The sequence below is a fragment of the Schistocerca piceifrons genome, chromosome 8 (assembly GCF_021461385.2).
Source record: "Schistocerca piceifrons isolate TAMUIC-IGC-003096 chromosome 8, iqSchPice1.1, whole genome shotgun sequence".
Classification (NCBI taxonomy): Eukaryota; Metazoa; Arthropoda; class Insecta; order Orthoptera; family Acrididae; genus Schistocerca; species Schistocerca piceifrons.
Genome location: NC_060145.1, coordinates 434,065,698 through 434,092,032, shown reverse-complemented (window position 1 = coordinate 434,092,032; position 26,335 = coordinate 434,065,698). Strand labels below are relative to the sequence as shown.

Here is a 26,335-nt window from a genome sequence, read left to right as displayed (position 1 = left end):
TCCAGTCCCCCATGACTATTAAATTTTCATCTCCCTTAACTATCTGAATAATTTCTTTTATCTCAGCATACATTTCTTCAATCTCTCCATCATCTGCAGAGCTAGTTGGCATATAAACTTGTACTACTGTGGTGGCAGCGAGCTTGATGTCTATCTTACAATAATCCATTGCCTATGTTGTTCATAATAGCTTATGAGTGTACTGATTTTTTAAAAATTCATTATTAAACCTACTCCTGCATTTCCCCTATTTGATTTTGTGTTGAAATTGAAATGTCGTGTGGCTAGGGCCTCCCATCGGGTAGACCATTCGACTGGTGCAAGTCTTTCGTGTTAACGCCACTTCGGTGCCTTGCGTGTCGATGAGGATGAAATGACGATGATAAGGACAACACAACACCCAGTCCCTACCGGAGAAAATCTCCGACCCAGCCGGGAATCGAACCCAGGCCGTTAGGTATAACAGTCCATTGTGGTGACCACTCAGCCACCAGGGGCAGACATTTTGTGTTTATAAATGTGTCTTCACCTGACCAGAACTCATGTTCCTCCTGCCACCGAACTTCACTAACTCCCACTGTAACTAACTTTAACATACCCATTTCGCTTTTTTAATTTTCTAACCTTCCTGCCCGATTAAGGGATCTGACATTTCACACTCCGATCTGCAGAACTTCAGTTTTGTTTCTCCTGATAACAATGTCTTCCTGAATAGTCCCTGCCAGAGGATCCAAATGGGGGGACTTTTTACTTCTGGAATATCTTACCCAAGAGGATGCCATCATCATTTAACCATGCAGTAGAGGTTCATGCCCTCGGGAAAAATTATGGCTGTAATTTCGCCTTGCTTTCAACTGTTCACAGTATCACCACAGCAAGGCTGTTTTAGTTGCTGTTACAAGATCAGATGAGTCAACCATCCAGACTGTAGCTCTGCAACTACTGAAAAGGTTGCTTCCCTTGTTCAGTAACTGCATGATTGCATGTTTGTTTAGCCTCCCAACAAATACCCCTTCGCTGTGCTTTCACCTACGGTATGGCTGTCTGTATCACTGAGATACACAAGCCTCACCACCAGTGGCAAGGTCCATGGTTGAAGCTGTTGTACGTACATGAACTTTACATATTTCTTGAAGGAGCCTTGTGGATCGGAAATGCCCTTATCACTGGGTTTCTCATAAAACAGTTCACAAAACATTGTACAAGAAAGAAAGAGAATATACAGCACTTCTGTGGCAGCTACTGTGCTACAGCTCTGAGATTGATACACGCACTACTCATCCATAGCCTTCAAATTTTTACTGGGTTTAGGAGCCAAGAGGGAAAGAAAAAGTGTGCAAATAGTTCACAAAATTAATCTAAAAGAGTACACAATGAAGAGTACCAGGTTCATTCAGAAGTCCTATACCGTCAGCCAATGTTCTGAATCTCAAAACGATATTACAAGAAGTTACCACTGATGTCAAGAAGAGGAGATTCCTGTTAAAAAACTGGATAGTGCAGTTCTGTTTAATGACTTTGAGATCACTACAAATTTCACTAAAAGGATGAAGATCTGCTAATAGTGAGTGAAATATTTCTGCAGCACAGATATAATTCTATGTTGTGCATTGAAATGAATTAATGGTTTTAGATAACTTATTTCTAGTTGTGTAGGCATTTATTTCCTTTTTATCCATTTCAGATGGATCAATGAAACATACATCAGTATGATTCATCAATCAACCTGAAATGGTATTTCAATAGTATTTCAATTTATTTTGCACTCTTTCTTTGCTTTTTGTATGTTATTCATATAAGAATGTGATAGGGATAATGTGTCAAAGCAAGAGACAGGAAATGGTGCTTGTGTGCACTGACATATGCATATTTTAACATTTTTTTGAAGCCAATTGCAAACAGCAGTAATGTACTTTTTAAAATACTTGTCACACTATTAATTGTCTTTTATTACTACCAATTTTAATATTAATTCCATCATCATTTGATATCGGCATTCAAAGAAACAAAGCAAGAAATATATAGAAATGCACAAATACTAATCAGTTGTATGTTGGTGATATACAAAGTAATACAAAAATATCAATTGCTAATCACCTATCATAGCATCCGTCAAAATGGAATCCATATATGAAGGGCATTCAATAAGTAATGCATCACATTATTTTTCTCAGCCGATTTCAGTTGAAAAAATGTGTTATTTGTTGTTGGACATCATGGAATATTCCTGCTTCACCCCCTATAGTTTAATGAAGTTATAATAGGTGGCAGTGCTAAAGGTAGCCTCTGAAATGAAGATGCATTCCATGAAAAGAGCTGTCATTTAATGTCTTTTGGTGGAAAATCAGTGTATTGCAGATAATCATAGGCTCTAGCAGAGGGTCTACGGAGACCTGGCAGTGAACAAAAGCACAGTGAGTTGTTGAGTGAGGCATCAATCATCATCAAAACAAGGTTACGCAAATCTGTCTGACCTCCCACGTGCCAGCCGACTGCATGCAGCTGTAACTTCTGAAGTGTCTTCATCACCACAAAAATGCAAACAATGTTCTCCTTCTCCCTGATAACGTAAGGTGCCCTACAAGTCTGTGCAACTGAGAGGAGCTCACAAAACTTCAGTATACTATTCTTCTGCATCCACCCAGCTTCTGACTTCCATAAGTTTGGCGCAATAAAGGCTACACTCTGCACGAAATAGTACATGGATGCTGGGGAGGTTATTGATGTAGATGGATGTTGGGTATTATGTCGACTAGTAGAGTGGTCCCGTGTAAATGTGCACACGCTCCCTGTGAGGTGGTGTAAGGTCGCAAAATTGTGCAGGATTATGTTGAAAAATAGGATTGTGTAGCCAAAGAGTGGGACATAATATGATGTATTAGAATCCTGAATAAAACCAGGTTGCTTTCAGAAAAAAGTGTATTGCATTATTTATTGAACGCCCGTTGTCATACTTGTCTCATCTACATTGTAACACACATACATAAACCCACCTGGTATCTTAGCACAAGAGAGGATGTGATCCATTATAAATTACAGTAATGACTGATCATCAGCTAATTGTACACGCATCAGAGAATATAAAACGCAAGGTGTTTTTGTTGTGTCGGTATCTGGGCCGACACCGTGAAGTTGAGATGGCTGAAAATGCATGCTAGACTAACGCAGACGGGCGTGATGTACTGGAACAGGATACGTAATTAATGTTAGGAAGAAAAGTACGGAGCTGGATTAATACTTATCTTTAATATCATTGTGGTACATCGCTCTTGACGATACACAGGAGACTTTAAGTACAATCACTGTATGGCTAATGGCGCCTTGCTAGTTCGTACCCATTAACTTAGCTGATGGCTATTCTGTCTCTCGGCTAATGAGAGAGAAAGGCTTCGTACAACTGGGCGGTAGCTAGGTTCTCGTACAACTGGGCGGTAGCTAGGTTCTCGTACAACTGGGGCGAGTGCTCTCTCGTATCACGAGACCTGCCTTGGTGGTGGCGCTAGGTCTGCGATTACACAGTGGCGACACGCGGGTCCGACATGTACTAAATGGACCGCGGCCGATTTAAGCTACCACCTAGCAAGTGTGGTGTCTGGCGGTGACACCACATTCCTCCCCCGCAAATCGGCGAACGGTCGTGTGATAAGGCTTCCGCCCGCCGTGGGGAGGACCACATGTTGACGTATGCGATGAGGTGGGGAGCCTAACAACAGGCGAGGCTGTGCCACCCGCACCCGGCCATCCGGTCCGAGGGGAGCTAGGAAACGCCTGAAAAACTAGTCCAGGGTGCACGTCAACATGCGGTGTATGCGCCCGTAAAGAGACAGGAGGTACCGAAGGGTCGACCTCCATTGCGTCGGGGTAGCCGACGCGCGATGACGTCATGTGGTCCGGAGCGGGCGGGAGTTCCATGGCGGAGGACAGCTGGTCACGGGAAGCGATCGGCGGCGCGTGACCCTGGGAGGCGCTTGGCGGCTGCAACGAAGCGTCGAATGCGGGCGGCGCCGGCGGGAGAACAAGCGGCGGCGGCGGCGGCGGCGGCTGCTGCTGCTGCAGCGGCGGCGGCGCGTCGCCATGGGGCAAAATGGAAGGCATCGTCGGTAACACCTGGGGATGAGGCGAGCCAGTAGATGGGTCCCCAGGGCGCTGACCGGACGGCACCGTCGCTGAAAGCAGACGGGGAGCGGCAGAACCCGAGCGACGACAGAGGCGCAGCTGATTGAGATGCCGACGCACCTCACCAGAGGCCCCCAAAACCAAATACATCGCGCGGCCGAGGCAGCGAAGAATGCGCCCTGCGAGCCAACGCCGTGAACCTCGATAGTTGCGATAAAATACAACGTCGCCTGGAGCAAAAGCAGGAGTCTGCCGCTGCACAGGAACCTGATGTGGCGGATGCAGCAAAGACATCAAGGTGCGATGAGGACGACCGTGGAGCAACTCAGCCGGCGAGCGACCATCTCGGGGCTGAGAGCGATACGAAGACAAAAAGAGCAACAATGCGTCCTCCCGAGAATGCGACTCTTTCAATTTCAACATCTGTGACTTGAAAGTCCGGACCAATCGTTCAGCGGCACCGTTGGACTGAGGCGAAAACGGCGCGGATGTCAGATGTTGAATACCATTGGCCTGGCAGAAAGACTGAAATTCTGCGGACATGAATTGTGGGCCATTGTCGGAAACAATAGTCTGCGGAAGACCTTCAATGCAAAAGATAGCAGACAACGCTTGGATGGTGGCGGAGGACGTCGTGGAAGACATCCGGACAACAAAAGGAAAATTACTGAAGGCGTCGACCAGAACCAACCATCGAGCATTCCAGAATGGACCAGCAAAATCAATGTGCAAGCGTTGCCAAGGGGAAGTGGCTTTTGGCCACGCAAAGACTTTCCGCGGCGGTGCGGACTGTTGTTCGGCACACGCCGGGCACGAAGAACACATATTCGTAATCGCAGCATCGATTCCGAACCAAGTACAGTGCTGACGAGCAAGTTGTTTCGTTCGCACTATACACCAATGTCCGTGGTGAAGAAGCCGTAAAACAGAGGACTGTAACGAACGTGGGACCACGACTCTGGACTGATCATTATCAGAACGCAACAACAAAACACCACGTCGAACAAAAAGTCTCTCCTTGTGAGCAAAAAATCGGCGAACCAACGGATCCTCGATCCGAGACTTTGACAAAGGCCATTGCGTAGCAACAAAACGTAAAACAGTAGCAAGGACAGGGTCAGCAGCTGTGGCTGTAGCGACACGACGAAAATCAATCGGAAACGATTCGACCACTTCATCGGTTTCCGAATCAATGAACATGCAAGCAAGTTCGGAAGAATCGAATGCTTTATCCTCAGCAACAGGCAAACGGGACAACGCATCGGCGTTTCCGTGCTTAGCAGTGGACCGATACAAGATATCGTAGCGGTACTGCGAGAGGAAAATAGACCAGCGAATGAATTTCTGCGCTGTACGTGGAGGTACAGGCTCGGTCGGATGAAAAAGCGATGTCAAAGGTTTGTGGTCTGTGATGATGGTAAAGTGACGACCATACAAGAAATCATGGAACTTAGTAACACCAAACACGAGAGCCAAAGCTTCTTTCTCTATCTGTGAATAATTTCTTTGCGCAGACGAGAGCAATTTGGACGCAAAGGCAATAGGGCGATCATGGAAGCCAACTTTGTGCGCAAGCACAGCACCGATCCCGAAATCCGATGCATCTACCATCAACAAAAGGGGTTTCTGGGGATCGAATGGCGTAAGGCAAGTATTAGAAAGCAACGCCGATTTCAACTGGCGAAAGACGCGTTCACATTCCGTCGTCCAGACCAACGGAACACCTTGACGGCGTAAGCGATGAAACGGAGCTGAAATGGAAGAGGCATTGCGCACATATTTATTGTAATAATTAATTTTACCCAACACACTCTGTAGCTGTTTCACATTTTGAGGGGAAGGCAATTCTTGTATGGCACGGAGGTGCTCTGGACTCGGATGTATGCCTTGGGCATTAATGACATGTCCCAGGTATGGTAAGTCACGAGCAAAAAACACACATTTGTCCTTCCTCAAGCGAAGACCATTTTGCCGCAAGACCTGAAAATGTTCGTAAGTTCGCAAGATGATCTTCTTCTGTCTGTCCGGAGATCACTATATCGTCCAGATAGTTTGCTGCAGTAGGGACCGACGCACAAATAGTTTGTAAATATTGCTGAAACAAGGCAGGGGCGGATGCACACCCGAATGGCAGTCTTGTGAAGCGGTACAATCCAAGATGCGTGTTAACCACCAATACGCGCTGGGATTCGTCGTCCACCGGTATTTGCAAGTACGCATCGGCTAGGTCCAACTTTGAAAAATATTTTCCCGGGCACAGTTTAGCAAAAAGATCTTCCGGGCGGGGCAAAGGAAAAGTAGCAGTCACTAGCTGTGGATTCACTGTGGCCTTGAAGTCCACGCAAAGTCTCAATTTTCCGGAAGGTTTTGGCAAAATTACTAAGGGTGAGGCCCAGAGAGAAGCTTGCACACGTTCAAATACACCCTGTGATTCGAGATCGTGTAACGTTCTTGCGACCTCATCACGCAATGCGTGGGGAACATTGCGCGCCCTGAAAAATTTCGGTTGCGCGTTTACCTTCAGTTCTAAATGTGCTTCATAGTTTTTAGCACAACCTAAGCCCGGTGCAAAAATGTCTGCAAATTCGTCACACAGCCGAGAAACACTGTCTGTAGGCACAGTCTGATTCACTGATAGGACCTGATTTACAATAGACATGTTAAACAACTGAAATAAATCTAGACCAAACAAGTTCACTGCAGAAGAAGAACGAAGAACGTAAAATGACACAAGTTTTGTTTGTCCCTTGTATGTCGCAAGAAGGCTGCACTGTCCTAACACAGGAATTTTCTGTCCGGAATATGTAGTTAGCTTAACATTTGCGGAACGCAACGGAGGTTTGCCCAGTTGTTTGTATGTGTCATGATTGAGCAATGAAACTGCAGCTCCGGTATCGAGCTGGAATGGTATCACTTTGCCTTCAAAGTCTAAGTCCACAAAAAGTTTATTGTCCTGCTGACGACAAGAGCGACTGTTTCGTGCAATTTGAATAGACACTGGTACAGCATCACTTGCTAATTGACGTGATTTCCGGCGACGTCGACGCACAGTTTTTGTGGGACGATCACAGTCACTGTTAGAGAAAGTGTCACTGAACGAAGTGGAATTAACGACATGAATGTCCATAGGCGAAGGTCCACGAGCCTGAGTGTCCTTGGTTCGATTCCGGCGCGAAGCAAAGGGCCTGGAATGATAGTGATTGTCTGATCCGAGCTTTTTCTGGCAAACACTTTGAACATGTCCTTTCTTATTGCAGAAAAAGCAAATAGCTTGGCGTGACGGGCAATGTTCACGCGAATGTCTAGTAGCACACCGCGGGCATGATTTCACTGCATTTGTGTGCTGGCGCGGCACACCTGGCTTAGCACGCGGCAGCCGCTGTGTCGACGTGCGCAAGGCCCGGTTACCGGGCCGCGCAGCGCGTCCAGCGGGCCGGTTAACGTTACACACGGCTGACGAAGTTTCAAAAGATTCCTGAGCACAGTCAAGTGTGTCCTGTCTATCCAATATGTCTATCACTTGTTGAAGGGAGGGATTAACTAGTTTCAAAATTTGCTCCCGTATGCGAACATCAGAAACGTTCTGTGCAATTGCATCACGCACCATTGTATCTGAATAAGAAAGACCACAGTCACATTCAAAGGCACAGTCCCTAGTAAGTCCTTGCAATGTTGCTACCCACTCCCTATTAGTTTGACCGGCCGTACGTTTTGTACGAAAGAACGTATACCGTTTTGCAACCACATTAACTGTTTCTTTGAAATAGGCATCTAAAGCAGACAAAATTTCCTCGTAGGACAGAGTTGCTACGTCGCGTCGGGGAAACAATTTCACTATCACACGGTATGTGGACACACCGACACAAGAAAGCAAAAACGGCTGCCGCTCTTTACCTTGAATTCTGTAGGCTGCTAGATGAAAGTTGAACTGGCGAGACCACTCGTGCCAGGTCTCATCGGCTGCCACGTATGGTCGAAAGGGAGGTGCAACAGCGTTTAGTGGCAGCGGTAGCGAAGAAGCGGCGGCGGCCGCATCGGTGTGCAGCGCACGTTGACCCTCGACGAGCTGTCCAAGGGCATCCAATAACGCCTGCGTCTGCTGATTCTGCAAGCGATAAAATTCGGACAGTACATCTGGCGAAGCCATGACACAAATAAATTAGGGCAAAGCAAAACACAAGATCCTTTGTAGACTCGTCGCCAATGTTGTGTCGGTATCTGGGCCGACACCGTGAAGTTGAGATGGCTGAAAATGCACGCTAGACTAACGCAGACGGGCGTGATGTACTGGAACAGGATACGTAATTAATGTTAGGAAGAAAAGTACGGAGCTGGATTAATACTTATCTTTAATATCATTGTGGTACATCGCTCTTGACGATACACAGGAGACTTTAAGTACAATCACTGTATGGCTAATGGCGCCTTGCTAGTTCGTACCCATTAACTTAGCTGATGGCTATTCTGTCTCTCGGCTAATGAGAGAGAAAGGCTTCGTACAACTGGGCGGTAGCTAGGTTCTCGTACAACTGGGCGGTAGCTAGGTTCTCGTACAACTGGGGCGAGTGCTCTCTCGTATCACGAGACCTGCCTTGGTGGTGGCGCTAGGTCTGCGATTACACAGTGGCGACACGCGGGTCCGACATGTACTAAATGGACCGCGGCCGATTTAAGCTACCACCTAGCAAGTGTGGTGTCTGGCGGTGACACCACAGTTTTACCTCATGTATTCAGTATTCAAGATTGTTACACATTTCATATGTTCATTGGTGTTACACATAATTACAGAATAAAAGCTTACAATAGATTACAAGTCGGTAGTAAAATTTAAAAAAAAATAGTAATAATTCAGAATCAATGTAAGAATAATACAGAAAAGTATATAGGAGTGGTTAATTTGTAAAAAAAAAAAAAAATCCACATGTGAATTAATTACACAGAAGTACACACTTTTCATGACATTCAGTGTCAATGGGACAAAACAAGGAATAACTGTAAAATAAAAAACAAAGAATAAACGCAATATAGCACGTAACCATGGAACTCCCATACAGTGTGCATCACTGTACCACAATGTGTGTGTATGCTATGGGATAAAAAGTATCCAAACATCCCCAAAAGCATACGTTTTTCATATTAGGTGCATTGTGCTGCCACCTGTTGCCAAGTACTCCATATCAGCGACCTCCGTAGTCATTAGACATCGTGAGAGAGCAGAATGGGATGCTCTGCGGAACTCACGGACTTCAAATGTGGTCAGGTGATGGGGTGTCACTTGTGTCATACATCTGTATGTGAGATTTCCATACTCCTAAACATCTCTAGGTCCACTGTCTTTGATGTGATAGTAGAGTGAAAATGTGAAGGGACACATGCAGCACAAAAGCGTACAGGCTGACCTCGTCTGTTAACTGACAGTTGAAGTGGGTCATATGTATAATAGGCAGACATCTATCCAGACCATCACACATGAATTCTAAACTGCATCAGGATCCACTGCAAGTACTATGACAATTAGGTGGAAGGTGAGAAAACTTGGATTCCATGGACGAGCACAGCTGCCCATAAGCCACACATCTTGCCGGTAAATGCCAAACGACACCTCACTTGGTGTAAGGAGCGTAAATATTTGGTGATCGAACAGTCGAAAAACGTTGTGTGAATGACAAATCATGGTACACAATGTGGCAGTCCAATGACAGGGTGTGCATATGGCGAGTGCCCGGTGAACGTCATCTGCCAGCATGTGCAGTTCCAACTGTAAAATTCAGAGGTGGTGGTGTTATGGTGTGGTTGTGTTTTTCGTGGAGGGGGCTTGCATCCCTTGTTGTTTCGCGTGGCACTATCACAGCACATGCCTACATTGATATTTTAAGCACCTTCTTCCTTTCCACCGTTGAAGAGCAATTCAGGGATGGCGATTGCATTTTTCAACATGATCAAGCACTTGTTCATAATGCACAGCCTGTGGCGGAGTGGTTACACGACAATAACATCTGTGTAGTGGACTGACCTCCACAGAGTCCTGACTTGAATCCTATAGAACACCTCTGGGATGTTTTGGAATGCTGACTTCGTGCCAGGCCTCACTGACCAACATTGATACCTCTCGTCAGTGCAGCACTCCGTGAAGAATGAGCTGCCATTCCCCAAGAAACCTTCTAGCACCTGATTGAATGTATGTCTGTGAGAGTGGAAGCTGTCATCAAGGCTAAGGGTGGGTCAACACCATACTGAATTCCAGCATTACCAATGGAGGGCGCCACGAACTTGTAAGTTGTTTTTAGCCAGGTGTCCAGATACTTTCGATCACATAGTGTATATATAGTGGGACACACACACACACACACACACACACACACACACACACACACACACACACACACACACCTCCCCCACTCCCATGAATGTCAGCGATATTTCTCTTTCTCGTTAAATGTGACTTGCTGTCCAGATCGCGTTCTCACACCTTTCTTGAAACTCTGGAGCTTCTCCTTGGGATTGGTATGTTGTTCTAGCTGTGGGGTGGTAGGCCTGCTGATGTTTCTTGCATGGCAGCATGCGATGTTTGTCGAGGCTCCTATGTAGCTTGTCATGGGGAAGGATCTTTAGTTGCTGCCTGTCCCTTCTTCGTGTTTCTTGATGTCAGTTCTTTTTCTTTTGGCTGTGAATCTTTAAATGCTAATTTGATATGGTCAAGTACAACAGTGTTAGGTTGTCATGGATCTCGATTTAGAAACTGTCATTGCCTCGACTGATTACTGTACATGGAGCTTCATAGGGGTGTTGCAGTGGTCCGCATACCACATCATTGTGCAATAGCACTTGAAACAGATTGCTAAATCCGCAAAGACAAATGTGCAGCGTCGTGTTTGTTCCCAAGATTGTACTAGACAAAACTGACATGTGGGATCGCAACTTAGGGCCTGAAAGAGTTAAGCCTCAAATTGGCTTCCTTGATCTGTCATTATGCTCAACAGTACACCAAAATGTGCAATCTGTCCATTGAAAAATGTTTTCGCCACAATGTCTTTAGTGATGTTTGCCATAGGTAATGCTTCTTGACATCTTGAGTATCTGTCAGCAATTGTAAGCCAGTAACTGCAGCCTTCAGACATTAATTGTGGGTCTACAAAATCCATGTGGACATTGTCAAATCACCGGTTAGACAGTATAAATGTACCTAGTGGTGCATTGACACAAGGGAACTAATGACCTCAGCAGTTGAGTCCCATAGTGCTCAGAGCCATTTGCATTGACACACAGTGTGATTTTGTTCTTTACACAGGCCATGCATTGTTGGGTATATGATTAGCAGTCAGTGTTCATGCTGGGCCAGATGAAAGATTGTTTAACCGCCTTTGTGGTTCATCACTCTAGGATGTGCTAGATTGTGCAATGAAGCGATTGCCTGGGCTCGAAATAGCTGCACAACAAATGGCTGAGGCTTTAGCTTGGTAACATCTTAGTATAACTCCATGTTAGTGCATGGTATTGTCACTTTTTGTAGTTGAAAATCTGATTGTTGCACAAGCCATGTATGCAGCTCCTCATCCATGCCATGGCATCAAATTCAATAGCTGCAGCTCAATTACATCCATTGCCTCAATATGTTAAGTTTGTCTTGCATGTAGATGATGTTGGTTGTAAATTGGCCAATGTAGTCAATATGCCTCAGTTGTCTTGGCAATGTCTTTCTTGGCTTCACTTTGAAGGCATATGTTAACGGCTTATAGTCCATAAGGATACTGAAATGGTGGCCTTCCAAAGAATGCTTGAATTTTTTTACTGCAGTGTAGGCTGTGTACAGCTGACAATCATACATCGCCAACTTCTGCTGTGAGGGTGACAGCTTTTGACTAAAGAAAGCGAGTGGATTATCCTCTTCTGTAACACTGCTCCAGCTATGTTAGCAGAAGAATCGACTATTAATGCTAACAGTGTGTTTGCTTCAGCGTGTGCTAGTAGAGCTGCATCAGCTAGTGCTGTTTTGATAGCACCGAAGACAGACTCTGCCTCGTGTGTCCATTGCAGTCTGTTGTTTGGTCAATGTGCACCCTTTAGGAGTTATTCAGTGGTGCTATTATTGATACATGATGTGACGAAAACTGCTGGTAGAAATTTATTACACCAAGATAACATCGCAACTGCTGACTTGTAACCAGCTGTGAGTATTCACATATGGCTTCCACCTTGTCTTGTGGTGGTCAGATGCCATGTGCATCCCCTGTGTAGCCAAAAAAGTGGACTTCTTGATGCCAAAAATATGTTTTGATGCATTCACTGTTAGTCCTTTTGTATCCAAATATTCAAACAACTTTGTCAACTGCTGTGTGTGTTCCTTTTCAGATGTAGATGTAATGAACATATTGTCTCTATCTATACATAACAAAATTCTGGATTACATGTTATTTTGTCCATGAATCACTGAACAGTCTGTGCTGCATTACAAATCCCAAATGGCATTTGTTTGAACTCAAATAAACAAAACGATGTGGTGACAGCCATGTTAGGAATGTCTTTAGGAATCTGATAGTTAGGGACTGGAAAATGTAGCATCTATTTTTGGTAAAATTCACATCTATTTTTTGCAAATTTTGGATCTATTTTTGTCAAACTTCTCATCTATTTTCTTTGATAGTATATGATTAGACGCACAAATTTAAAAGGTTGTCACACTACATGAGTGAAGACAAACAAATTATTAGTTCTTTGAAATATACTGCTAAAAAAAGTGCTGATTTGGAACTTTTGTTGGAATGTTTTTCTTTTGCAAAAACTTGAACACCTTTTTCTTCAGAAATGGCATTTCTTTTCTTTGTTTGGGTGCATTTAAGCTGTCAAAAATGATTGTTCTATTGAAAAGCAGAAGCTTCTTCCCACCAGTTAATTAAATGCGTCTCCGGTATAAGGTATTTCTGGACATTATTTGTCTTGTCCTGCTCATTTTGAAGATTTAAAAAATCTACAGACTACTAATTTCAATCTTTTGTAGGCGCTCATAGTCCTGCGACCCATGCTTGTCAACGCTACAGTTAGAACTTGTCAACATTTACTGTTGAAGTAGAACCGAATGCACGACAACTCAATGTTAATGTTAGGGGAAGAATTTCGGAGCCATCAAAAAATGTTAGATTTTGTTTTCCAATCACTTTAGCGCAGAGGGTGGGCGCCATAGGCTGTAGTCGCAGATGGCCATGAGCATAAACAAGACTAGAATTTTGACCGTCACAGGGGAAGGAGCAGTGCGGGGAAACAGGCCCCGCCTCCATTTCGCTGGGCAACAGCCTCCAGCAGAACTAACTCATTGTCATAGGGATCACCAATCTCTTCTGGTGTTGTAAGGGTCAAAATCGAAATCCATGATGGACCAGAATTAGTGGTTTCACTTATTTTGAAATAAGAAGAGAAATCAATGAGAAACACACAACACAAAGCATTTTGCAACGGCTACCGCACAATTGCTGGTTGAAGTTAGTGCGTATTGTTAACAAAGTAGTTCAGGCGATATTCAACGCAACTACAGTTCAAAACATCTGCCTCCTAATATGCAATGTTAAAACTACCCGCATCATACTACCTTTCGAGCTTTAGCTAACAAATAATAGTAAGTGTTTCTTTCTTTTAAAATGCTAGGTCCCATAACTGAGTACTATGTTGCATTATGGACGTGGATCTTAAATAGACCACCGAGCGAGGTGGCGCAGTGGTTAGCACACTGGACTCGCATTCGGGAGGACGACGGTTCAATCCCGTCTCCGGCCATCCTGATTTAGGTTTTCCGTGATTTCCCTAAATCACTTCAGGCAAATGCCAGGATGGTTCCTTGGAAAGGGCACGGCCAAATTCCTCCCCCATCCTTCCCCCACCCAAGCTTGCGCTCCGTCTCTAATGACCTCGCTGTCGACGGGATGTTAAACACTAATCTCCTCCTCCTCCTCTTAAATAGACCATTTAACTGTTCACAATTGGTGTGGCACCAGGTCATTGAGGGCATTGATACATTGTTGCATTCATACACTTTATTTTGCAAGTAGTCTCTTGCGCAAATTATCTTTCCAAATTGGGATTCGCCAGATTATGTAAAATGCCATAACTGATAACGTTTTTGACATTGTATGCATAAAATAAAGCTGTTTCAAACTGTCTCTGATAAATAGCTCATCTGGATACAATTCGCTATGAAACAGCACCTATTAAGTTATTTCGGGTTTTAGCGTTTTGAGGCAGAATTCACATCTATTTCGCATTTATCGCAAAATGCAAATTTTTCCAGGCCCGTATTGATAGTATACTCTGATCAAATCTATTGTTGAAAAAATTGTTTTGCCTTGTACACCGGCAGAGAAATCCTCTGTATGTGGCCCAGGATATCTGCTCAGAATGGTTCTCGCATTCAGTCGCTGGTAATCACCATAAAGGTGCCAACCATTGTCCTTTTTGGGTACCCTGTGAAGCCGCTACTTCAAGAACAGCAGATATGTTCAGCTGACATGCTATGGAACTCTTGTTTGATAATTTGTAATTTATCCAAAGCTAAACTTTGAGAGCGTGCATAAGTTGATGGTAGTGAGGACACAATGATTTGCCAAGTGTTTGACAGGTGGTAATATTATTGATTGCCTGGTGATCTCCGGGAAACTTGTTAGTTGTCGTGTATATTTCATGTCCCCAGTTATCGCTTAATTGCTGCTGACATAGGTTAGGTACCAGATTGTAGAACACAAAGAAGTCTTCTGCTAGTATGGGGTGTGATGCTGTGATCATACTGCCACTCAAAGGTACGCCAGAGTCCAAGGTTGAGTAGTAAAGTGACGTGTCCATATGTCATAATCTTTGTAGCATTTGCAGCATACAGTCAACCATCGTCATGGCTGCAACATGGTAACTTTATTGCAGAATACTCTGGTATTTCTGCTCTGGTGTCTATCAGGTACTGCACTTTTGAGTTCTGGTCCATAATAAACAAACAACATGTGTTCCCAGGTGGATATGGTTGTAGCTGCTACTGTATGCATGACGATTTGCTTTACACAGTGATGTACCCTTCCATATGTCCTCACCAAATTTTCTGTGGTACAAAATATGTTGTGTGCCACTGGTGAAAGAATTCAACTTCTTGATCATGAACTTGTGCATTGCCTTTTCTGTGCTTTTTGTAGAACGTTCACTTGTACTGTAAGCTTAGCTAGTTGAGACAGTAGTGACAACAAAGTCTCTGAGGTTGAGTTATCTTGTGCATTAACCATCATCACGATCAGCTGTTTGTGCTATGCATTCAAATCTCCAGGACATGCTGTTAAAATCTTCTGGTAGTTGGGATAGCCATATATTGTGTAACACATCATCACTGACAGTATTACTTGCAAGAGTACGCAGACAACAAAGCAGTTGTGATGGAGCTCTGTTACCTAATTCGGCTGTTTGTTGAAGCTTTTCCAGATACAGTGAAACCTTTGTTTTACATTTTTGTGCAGTCCAGATTTAAAAACCGCGAAGTTGAAAAAAATGCAGAATTGAGGAAAACATTAAAACCCTTCAAAGTATTACCTAAAACACATGTAATTGGCATATATGATTAAAAATCGCAGTCCTCTCCAATACTTTGAATAAATCTAAATGAAGGAAATTAAATGTAGAATGCAATGTTTATATGGTAATTTGTGGTGATGAATTTCATCAGTTTTTTAAAATATCACAGATTTGTAACAACAAGTAGAAAATCGTCACAAAATTGAAGAAGGCATCTGGGTACAAGGCAATTGAGCTATTTTCCAGCATGGTATTCCACAAATTATACGTTCAAAACTCACATTTTTGACAGATTTTCCTTTGTGCTCACCCAGAAAAAAATAAAAAATTGATTAATGTGTTGAATAAACCAAAAACATCCCAAAAGCTAAGTGGTTAAGCCATAGGCATAAATGCGGACATGTGCTTAATGATGTACTTTGTCTCCATTGCTGTTATTGTTTGATGCTTTTCTTATCAGCTGCACTTCATGTGCTCACCACCATTTAAATGTTATTTTAGGCTTGATGATAGAAACAGAGATGTGAAAAAATGAGTTTGATTCCTGAATTGACATTACAGGATTATTAGAAGTCAGCTCAGTGAATTTCTGAACACTATGTAAAACGTAAATTTGAAACAAAGCTCAGGTGCTACAGTTTTGCTTCATGACCTCTATCACTGCTACCAATCTTTACAATTTCCATTGTGTAGCGCAAAATGTATACATGAGGTGCATGTAACTGTTCAAACTGTATCGAGCCGGATTTGAAAAAAAAAAATCTTTAAAATGTGCTGTCGCAAAACCCTTGTTCTATTTCCGTGTGACACCTCTGTCTAAGCATATCAGTTGCACGAAAAGTTTATTTTCAGCTCTTCACAAAATGCATTCACCCCTACCAGCACTCCTGTCACTGAAGGGCCACTCACTCTTTCCACACATCCAGTAGGTGAGCTCATTTTACATATGTAAGTGTGGAGTGGTTGCTGGTCTGGCTATTGGGTGACTTAACAAGATGCCAGCCAATAAAAGTTCACTAGCCAGAAATGGGCAACATATCCTCGATTATGACAGATCATATTTTTTGAGTCTCAGTATTTGAACGTAAAAAGTTGACGATTGATATTGTTGCTGAATACACTACACTGGAAATACTAAAAAAGATTAGACAGAGTTATAAGTGGCACAAGTAAAGGTTGTGGCTGGTCCCCTTCATCACATATCGGCCTGGTCCAGAACATTTCGCTTTCACTGTCTTTTTTTTCCATTACCGCTGCAACCTAGCAGTAGTTGTATCATAATTGCGCGGTGAAACTAAATTTTGCAAGTTGTGTTAGCAACACTGAACATCGATTATGTCAGCATTTCCTCTCTCATAGCTGTCCTCTGCAGAACGATCTAACATATTCCCATAACTCTGCTACCATCCATGGTGTGAATAATCTGTCTGTTGTGCAACTTATAACTCGTTCAGTCACATCAAATGTCAATAGGAAGAAATGGGATGAAGTCAAGCAAGACGTCAAGTAAAAACTTAGAATCAAGGTAAACCCTACTAGGAAGAAATGTAAAATCAGGGAATGTTTAACATTGATCTTATGGGTTTTTCACAGGGGCTACGAATTGATGGTGTAGAATTTTGAAAAACATAAAATTGGAGACTGTGAAATCAAAGTTCCACTTTATTTAACTTCAGACTGTTGTGGTCACATAATCAATGTTTTCGTGATAGCAGCATATTGTTTGGTTCCCAGAGGCGTAAGATATTCTGTTATCGCAGTTAACGTTTAACTGTATTTCGTTTTATCTATCTGTGCTAAGATGAATTGGCACTCTAATTAAATGAACCAGGAAGGGGTTATGCTGCCAGAAAGGGGGTGATTTGATTGTAATCCTGCTGATAACTCCATTACTTGAGGCTGGCTTGGTAGGCATTGGTGAGGAATTCATCTTTGTGCTGAACAAAAAAAAAATCAATGCAGCTTATGCATAAGTAACAGTCTTAGTTTTGATGTGGCATGGAATGTTGAAGCCGGTGCAGAAGGACTGTTATGCATGATCACATCATGAAAAGATTTATTTCCCCATGTAAAATAATTACACAGAAGTATGAAATTTGCATTATGTTCAGTGTCAATGAGACAAAACAAGGAGTAACTACATAATCAAAAACAAAGAACAAGCACAATGCAGCATGGAACCATAGACTTCTCGTACAGTCTACATCACTGTACCATGGAGTGCATATAGTGGGAGTCACTGCATAGGTATGCCTGTCAGAGCTGACATGAATTTTTACTTTTTGAAATGTATTTTTGCTGGTTTATTTATTTTCTGTGTCTTGTGTTTATTTGATTTGTCTTCAGTGTCAGTGCATTTCAGTTAGTGTGTTATATGTTTTGCAAGTAATGTTTCATGTGTTACCACAGGGCTCTATAGATGTGAAGATGTTTTCTCGTCCTCACAGTCTTGCATTGCTAGCACAGTTTGCACTCCAGGCTTATGTAGCTGTTTCCCGCAACAAGAAAGCTCATGGCCTACCCATGGTTGCCTCAGCTCCTCTTGATCCGTCAGAAGGGACATGTCTTGTTGTTGGTGTTCCTCCGGTTTCAGAGGATTCACCTAAGAAGTAAGTATAAAATTTAAATATTTCAGTTATGCATGTTTTCCTGAATAAACTTGTGTGGAATGACAATGCACACAAAGTTTAAGCATTCACATTATTAAGAAATGTCCTAGTTCAGACTTGGCAGACTTATTGAGAAAAGGAGACTTTATTTACAGTACGAAAATTTCTGTGTTCCTCACATTTAGTCTGTAAGGATTACAGCTAGTGGAAATAAGTGATTCTCTTTCATATGTTCTAGTAAGTTTGAAATAAAAACTTTCAAACGTAGTGTCTGATAACTGCTTTTGTATATTTATTGAATTAATCATGAAAATGTGACATGTTTCTTATGTGAGAATATTGTTTTTACTTTTGTTGAGTGAGCTTCTTGTTAGTGCTTTGTTTTGGCCTGCTGTGAACCACACTATTTCTGCTCTGTCTTTGCTTGAGCTTTAGAGCACATCCATTGGTGTATTATCATTATTATTATTATTATTATTTTACAGAGAATGTACATAATACATTATTAAACTTCATTCTCTATTACTTGCAGAGAATTGCACTTTAATAATGTAATTAGCCAATTTTCTGTAGTACGTTATTATAAACAATTACGTTTTTTGTCTTTGTGTTTCCGATTTAAGCACTGAGCTGCTTGTTCTTCAGCATTTATAGTGTGACTAGTAATAGATGTGTTTCCGGTTATCCAACCATATTAATGATTCCATTCATTTGCACAATATTGGATACATCGATTCTTTGCCTCACATGTGGCTAAAATTTGATTAAGAAAAACATTGATGGTTGTTAATACATGTAGAATATCTTAAAAGTTTCATTTAACATAACTTAGTAATAATATATCTAATACGTAAGTAGGACCTACTTCCAAGAGCTTAACACTACCAGTGCACATTTGCTAAGGTTTCGGACCAATCATCACATTTGTGTTTGTTTAAAGCAGCTTTATTCTTATGATGAACAGAGTATAGCAACTGCTCAAAATTACGACTGTCAAACTGAATGTATACTTTACAGGAGTGTGTAAAGTGGTGACACTCTCTCTCAGATTCTCCACCATATATTTCCTTTTCAGTTTATAATGGAGTTCCATATTTCAATGATCACAGATTTCTTATCTACAAGTGCTCAGTTTAAGGTTGTTTACTATTTGTATAATTTTGGTATTAAGGATTTAGGCTACTCTTTATATATTATATTGAGTGGCAGTCAATGTGTGGGGCCTTTAAAAAGAGTACAAGGGTTATTCAATAATTAAACAGACAAATGAACGAAGTAAGTCTAACAATTAAGTTCCATTTGCATTTCTGTCAGCAGCAGTGCTGCAATTGCAGTTCAGTACATGTGCGAATAGATACTTTGAGTCGTGGAGCAGGAGAGAACTCCATATTGAGTTTCCTGCGTGTTTTTATACTGTATAGTGCTTGTTTAGAATGGCAAAGTTGATTGAAACTCCCATCACTCGTGAGATTAGACCTGTAATCCATTTTCTCAATGTGAAGAACACTAAACCAGTTGGCATTCATTGGCAGATTGGTGAGCTTTAAGGAGAAAATGCTGTGAGTGCTTCAGTGGTGGTGATGAAGTTGATCAAGTGCATGATGACAGATGAAGTGGACATCTATGTTTGGTTAATGAAGAACTGGTTCATGCCATTTAAGAATTTGTAGAGGAAAGCCTTAAATTTACAGAATTTGATTGTTCTAAAACCTAACCACAAATTTCAGGATTGCTTTTTCTTGAAATTGTTCCCGAAAAACTGAATTTTTGAAAACTGTGTGCTCATTGGGTTCCAAAAACTCACAAAATACAGCATCTGGGCAATGCCTTTGGTGTTTTGACACATTACAATAAAGATAGTGGTGATTTTCAAAGCAAGATAATGACTGAGGATGACACTGGGGTTAGAAGTTGTCTAATGTCAAGTCATTTGTCCCCATTCTGTTTGCAAGTGGAACAGGAAAGGAAGTGACCAATAGTGGTACAAAGTACGGTCTGCCATGCACCGTACAATGTCTTGTGGAATATACAGGATGATTCAGCTGCCCCTATCTACAGGTTGTTTGCAACATGCAATGCATTCAAAAAACACTTCCTATGTGCAGACTGTTAGTCCTACGGAAAAACTGAACAGGACCTATTTGTAGGGAATTTAATGTAGTTAAATTTTGAACTGGTATATGTCTTCAATGGATGCTATGGGTTTTGAGTTCAAGAACAACATACAAAAGTGGCTTTCAAATGCATTCTTCTTGAATAACTTGAAAACTGAGTGTCCAGTGAAGATGTATCCCAGTACAAAATAATTTAGATACTCTAAATTTTCTATAAAAAGATACTGTTTTTTATAGGACTAAATGTTTGCACATAGCAAGAGAGAGAACATGAAAATGTCGCATTTGGTTTTTGAAAGTGTTGCAGTTGCATAAAACCCTTAGGTAAAGCAGATGAATCATCCAGCATATATAGATGTAGGTTTATGAAACTCCTCAATTTTGCCAAGCCTTGACATCTTGAAAAATCATGTTAAGTGTCTTTTGGGATAGACATGGCATTCTAACGGTGCATTTTTACCCCTAGGTGAAACAATCAGCGGGAAGATTTACTGTAAGACATGTGTAAGTCACAGCTGCAAAATACTAACACGAATTCTTTACAGACGAATGGAAAAACTAGTAGAAGCCAACCTCGGGGAAGATCAGTTTGGATTCCATAGAAACACTGGAACACGTGAGGCAATACTGACCTTACGACTTATCTTAGAAGAAAGATTAAGGAAAGGCAAACCTACGTTTCTAGCATTTGTAGACTTAGAGAAAGCTTTTGACAATGTTGACTGGAATACTCTCTTTCAAATTCTAAAGGTGGCAGGGGTAAAATACAGGGAGCGAAAGGCTATTTACAATTTGTACAGAAACCAGATGGCAGTTATAAGAGTCGAGGGACATGAAAGGGAAGCAGTGGTTGGGAAGGGAGTAAGACAGGGTTGTAGCCTCTCCCCGATGTTGTTCAATCTGTATATTGAGCAAGCAGTAAAGGAAACAAAAGAAAAATTCGGAGTAGGTATTAAAATTCATGGAGAAGAAATTAAAACTTTGAGGTTCGCCGATGACATTGTAATTCTGTCAGAGACAGCAAAGGACTTGGAAGAGCAGTTGAATGGAATGGACAGTGTCTTGAAAGGAGGATATAAGATGAACATCAACAAAAGCAAAACAAGGATAATGGAATGTAGTCTAAGTTGGGTGATGCTGAGGGAATTAGATTAGGAAATGAGGCTCTTAAAGTAGTAAAGGAGTTTTGCTATTTGGGGAGCAAAATAACTGATGATGGTCGAAGTAGAGAGGATATAAAATGTAGGCTGGCAATGGCAAGGAAAGCGTTTCTGAAGAAGAGAAATTTGTTAACATCCAGTATTGATTTAAGTGTCAGGAAGTCATTTCTGAAAGGAGCTTTGCATCACATCAACCTCAACAGCAATGAAAAGGTAATGAAAGAGAAAATATTAAATTTTCTTTGAGATAAAGGTAAAGAATTCTGTGCTGAAAGGCTAAGAAAACAGGACTAGTTTATAGAAAATGTGCGGGGGGGGGGGGGGGGCATGCTTGAATAAAAAGAAAATTGCATCGATATCTAATAATAAAACACTTTTGCTGTACAGCTATTTGTTTGTATAATTATTGAATTGCACTCATATTTGCATTACAATTCAGAAGTTATTCAGTTTACAAAGGCTGATGAAATGAGACTTTGTCTCTAGTATTTATTTAATACTAGCCATTTTAAATATGTTAATATTTTGTGGTCTCCGAGACATTTGATCTTCAGTTGTTGAAGTGTACATTGTGGCACAGACAAATGTATCAGTGTCATAGAAAGCATTTTTATCGTGGTTTGGATGTAACATTGAGATCGTGTTTATGTATGAATCGACAGCCTTGATGTATTTCATGAAAGAAAACAATCTCATTTTTGGGCTGTAAATTTGCTTTTATTTGTTGTACTATTGGCCAATTTATACTAACTGCTGAATAGTGAAATGCTTAACTTGTATGACGTTTTGAATCATTAAAACCTCATAAATGAAAAGTTACAAATTTGACATAAGGTACCTGCAGGCAGAATGCACCATGTTGCACGAAGTTGATGTGCAGATCAATTTCAGTCCACATGTAGAGCCACACATCTGTGTTACTGTGCTTTGTATCAAACAGGATTGAATAATTTATGAATGTAAATAACTGAATCAACATTTATGTTATTACCTTATGGCTCTATGTTGTTCACCACCGACGAAGATGTGCAGCTCCATACGACCAATCAGGATGATGCCTCTCCATACCATGACACATCACCACCCAACCGGTCACTTTTTGTGATGTTCCTGTGGTTGTATAGGCTACCAGGTTCTCTGCAGTGTAATGTGGAGTGAGAATCATTTTACAAACTGAAGCGGGTTTCATCTGTGAAGAGCATATTCCTTCGTTCATCCATGATCTGATTTTGATCTTGCCGACTCCTCAATACACGGGCCTGTCCCTGTGCTGGAGTGATCAGGATGCATACAGCAGGATGTTTATCAAACAGCTCTGCTGTTCTGAGTCTCCGTTACACAGTTTGTCAGAAAAACACCAACTGCTGAGGCAGCTGCAAGCTCTGCAGCCAATTGTTTTGCAGGTGTACTGCAATTTCATTAGGCCGTTATGGCCAGATATTGGTCCTGTTGTGCTGTGATTATTCGTGTTGACTTGTTATTGGCCTATGAGCAACATCTCCTGAATCGCAAAACAGTGACACTTCGTAGTGCATCCAAGGGTACCAAGTAGTGGTCTTTGTCTGCCCTACTTCCTGGTGATAGAGTGTATTCTCCCCTGCTAAACAGGGTCCAAATACATTTTTTGTGGCATTACACTCTCAGATTCACCAATTCTGCTCACTATGAACAGACAAACATGACTGAGACATTAAGTTGTCTCATGCACTGTTTGTGTTAACTCTCTGTTATAGAAGTATTCACACCACAGAGTTCTTCTTTCCTACACTGAGTTAACAAATAGGGTTAGTAGGTAAGCATGTGCAGTATGGTGGGTCATTCCTCACGCTTCCCCTTTTCATTTTCATGCTTTCGCGATTATGCTTAACTTTTCGATACTAGTGTATTAACTTTGAGTATTTGTTTGATACAAGTGAAGACAGCTAATTATGGCTTCAGTCTGTAAGTCAATATAATCAGTGTATTACTTGAAGTTCACACATAAAATTATGACGTAGCAAATGGACATTGACTTCATCCTCAAGTTATGCTACATGTGGATCTTACACATATTTTACTTTCTGTTTCTGTCTTATTCAATACAGAACATACTCAAAAATAAAGATGATGTGACCTACCAAACGAAAGCGCCGGCATGTCGATAGACACACAAACAAACACAAACATACACACAAAATTCGAGCTTTCGCAACCAATGGTTCTTTGTCAGGAAAGAGGGAACGAGAGGGAAAAACGAAAGGATGTGGGTTTTAAGGGAGAGGGTAAGGAGTCAGTCCAATCCCGGGAGCGGAAAGACTTACCTTAGGGGGAAAAAAGGACAGGTATACACTCACACACAGACACATATCCATTCGCACATACACAGACACAAGCAGACATTTGTAAAGGCAAAGAGTTTGGGCAGAGATGTCAATCGAGGCGGAAGTACAGAGGCAAAGATGTTGTTGAATGACAGGTGAGGTATGAGCGGCAGCAACTGGAAATTAGCGGAGGTTGAGGCCTGGTGGGTAACGAGAAGAGAGGGTATACTGAAGGGCAAGTTCCCATCTCCGGAGTTCTGACAGGTTGGTGTTAGTGGGAAGCATCAAGATAACCTGGACGGTGTAACACTGTGCCAAGATGTGCTGGCCGTGCACCAAGGCATGTTTAGCCACAGGGTGATCCTCATTACCAACAAACACTGTGTGCCTGTGTCCATTCTTGCGAATGGACAGTTTGTTGCTGATCATTCCCACATAGAAAGCTTCACAGTGTAGGCAGGTCAGTTGGTAAATCACGTGGGTGCTTTCACACGTGGCTGTGCCTTTTATCGTGTACACCTTCCGGGTTACAGGACTGGAGTAGGTGGTGGTGGGAGGGCGCATGGGACAGGTTTTATACCGGGGGCGGTTACAAGGGTAGAAGCCAGAGGGTAGGGAAGGTGGGTTGGGGATTTCATAGGGGTGAACCAAGAGGTTACGAAGGTTAGGTGCACGGCGGAAAGACACTCTTGGTGGAGTGGGGAGGATTTCATGAAGGATGGATCTCATTTCAGGGCAGGATTTGAGGAAGTCGTATCCCTGCTGGAGAGCCACATTCAGAGTCTGATCCAGTCCCGGAAAGTATCCTGTCACAAGTGGGGCACTTTTGTGGTTCTTCTGTGGGAGGTTCTGGGTTTGAGGAGATGAGGAAGTGGCTCTGGTAATTTGCTTCTGTACCAGGTCGGGAGGGTAGTTGCGGGATGCGAAAGCTGTTTTCAGGTTGTTGGTGTAATGGTTCATGGATTCCAGACTGGAGCAGATTCGTTTGTCACGAGGACCTAGGCTGTAGGGAAGGGACCGTTTGATGTGGAATGGGTGGCAGGTGTCATAATGGAGGTACTGTTGCTTGTTGGTGGGTTTGGTGTGAACGGACGTGTGAAGCTGGCCATTGGACAGATGGAGGTCAACGTCAAGGAAAGTGGCATGGGATTTGGAGTATGACCAGGTTATCTGGATACCTCCCACTAACACCAACCTGTCAGAACTCCGCAGATGGGAACTTGATTTTCAGTATATCCTCTCTTCTTGTTACCCACCAGACATCAACCTCCGCTAATTTCAAGTTGCTGCCACTCGTACCTCACCTGTCATTCAACAACATCTTTGCCTCTGTACTTCCGCCTCGACTGACATCTCTGCCCAAACTCTTTGCCTTTACAAATGTCTGCTTGTGTCTGTGTATGTGCGGATGGATATGTGTGTGTGTGCGAGTGTATACCTGTCCTTTTTTCCCCCTAAGTAAGTCTTTCCGCTCCCGGTATTGGACTGACTCCTTACCCTCTCCCTTAAAACCCACATCCTTTCGTCTTTCCCTCTCCTTCCCTCTTTCCTGACGAAGCAACCGTTGGTTGCGAAAGCTTGACTTTTGTGTGTATGTTTGTGTGTCTATCGACATGCTGGCGCTTTCGTTTGGTAGGTCACATCATCTTTATTTTTGGATATATTTTTCCCACGTGGAATGTTTCCCTCTGTTATATACAGAACATACTCACATTCATATGTGGCTCCAAATGTGGACTGACAAGATTTGCATATTACTTCTCATGCAACATTGGTGCCTAATATTACTGCATATTTAAATAGTGGTTATCATTGTCTAGGTGTAGCTTCTTTGACTAGCAATAAAATCATCTTGGGTCCTGTGTAAATTATGAATACAGATCATCACCGATGGTGGCCAAAGATTTTTAGCATAAGAAGTCACCTCATTCCACCAATGATCTTGTCAAAGAGCAAAGAGGTCAAGTGAGCAGACAGAAGTTCAGGCCACTCTCTTGCCCTTGGGGTGGAAAAGTGCCCCGAAAAGGCGTAAGAATCAGCTATGATCAACGGCATGAGGATGCATATGGCAATGGAAACTACTGCATTTAAGACACATAATGTGTTTCCAGAAGACATGTGGTCTGAAATTAAAAAAGTATCATGATGATTTTGCCATTGGCAAAAGATTCTGAATTAGCCCCTGTTCAGATCTCCAGGAGATGACTGTCAAGGGGGCGGTGACCACGCGAAAAAGATGGAATAATGAAAAATGGAATAACATTTTATGAGTCGAACTTAGTAGGAAAGGTAGAAAATATGAAAAGGAAAATGCAAAGGCTCAGTCTAGATGTAGTAGTGGTCAGTGAAATGAAATGAAAAGATGATGTTGATTTCTGGCCAGACAAAAGTAAGGAATATCAACGGCAGCAGAAAATAGTATAATGGGAGCAGAATTCATTATGAGTAGGAAACTAGGGTAGATAGTAAGCTGTTGTGAACAGTTCAGTGATAAGGTTGTTCTC

At 42.2% G+C, this 26,335-nt stretch overlaps 1 protein-coding gene across 1 annotated transcript in view; it reads left to right on the top strand.

Annotated features, from left to right (window-relative positions):
• LOC124711459 (cell division control protein 45 homolog) overlaps positions 1-26,335 on the top strand; it is a 143,661-nt gene that overhangs the window by 108,709 nt on the left and 8,617 nt on the right. The window contains exon 12 of the mRNA XM_047241553.1: positions 18,058-18,257. Coding sequence (XP_047097509.1) covers positions 18,058-18,257 — 200 coding nt within the window. The remainder of the gene's footprint in view (positions 1-18,057; positions 18,258-26,335) is intronic.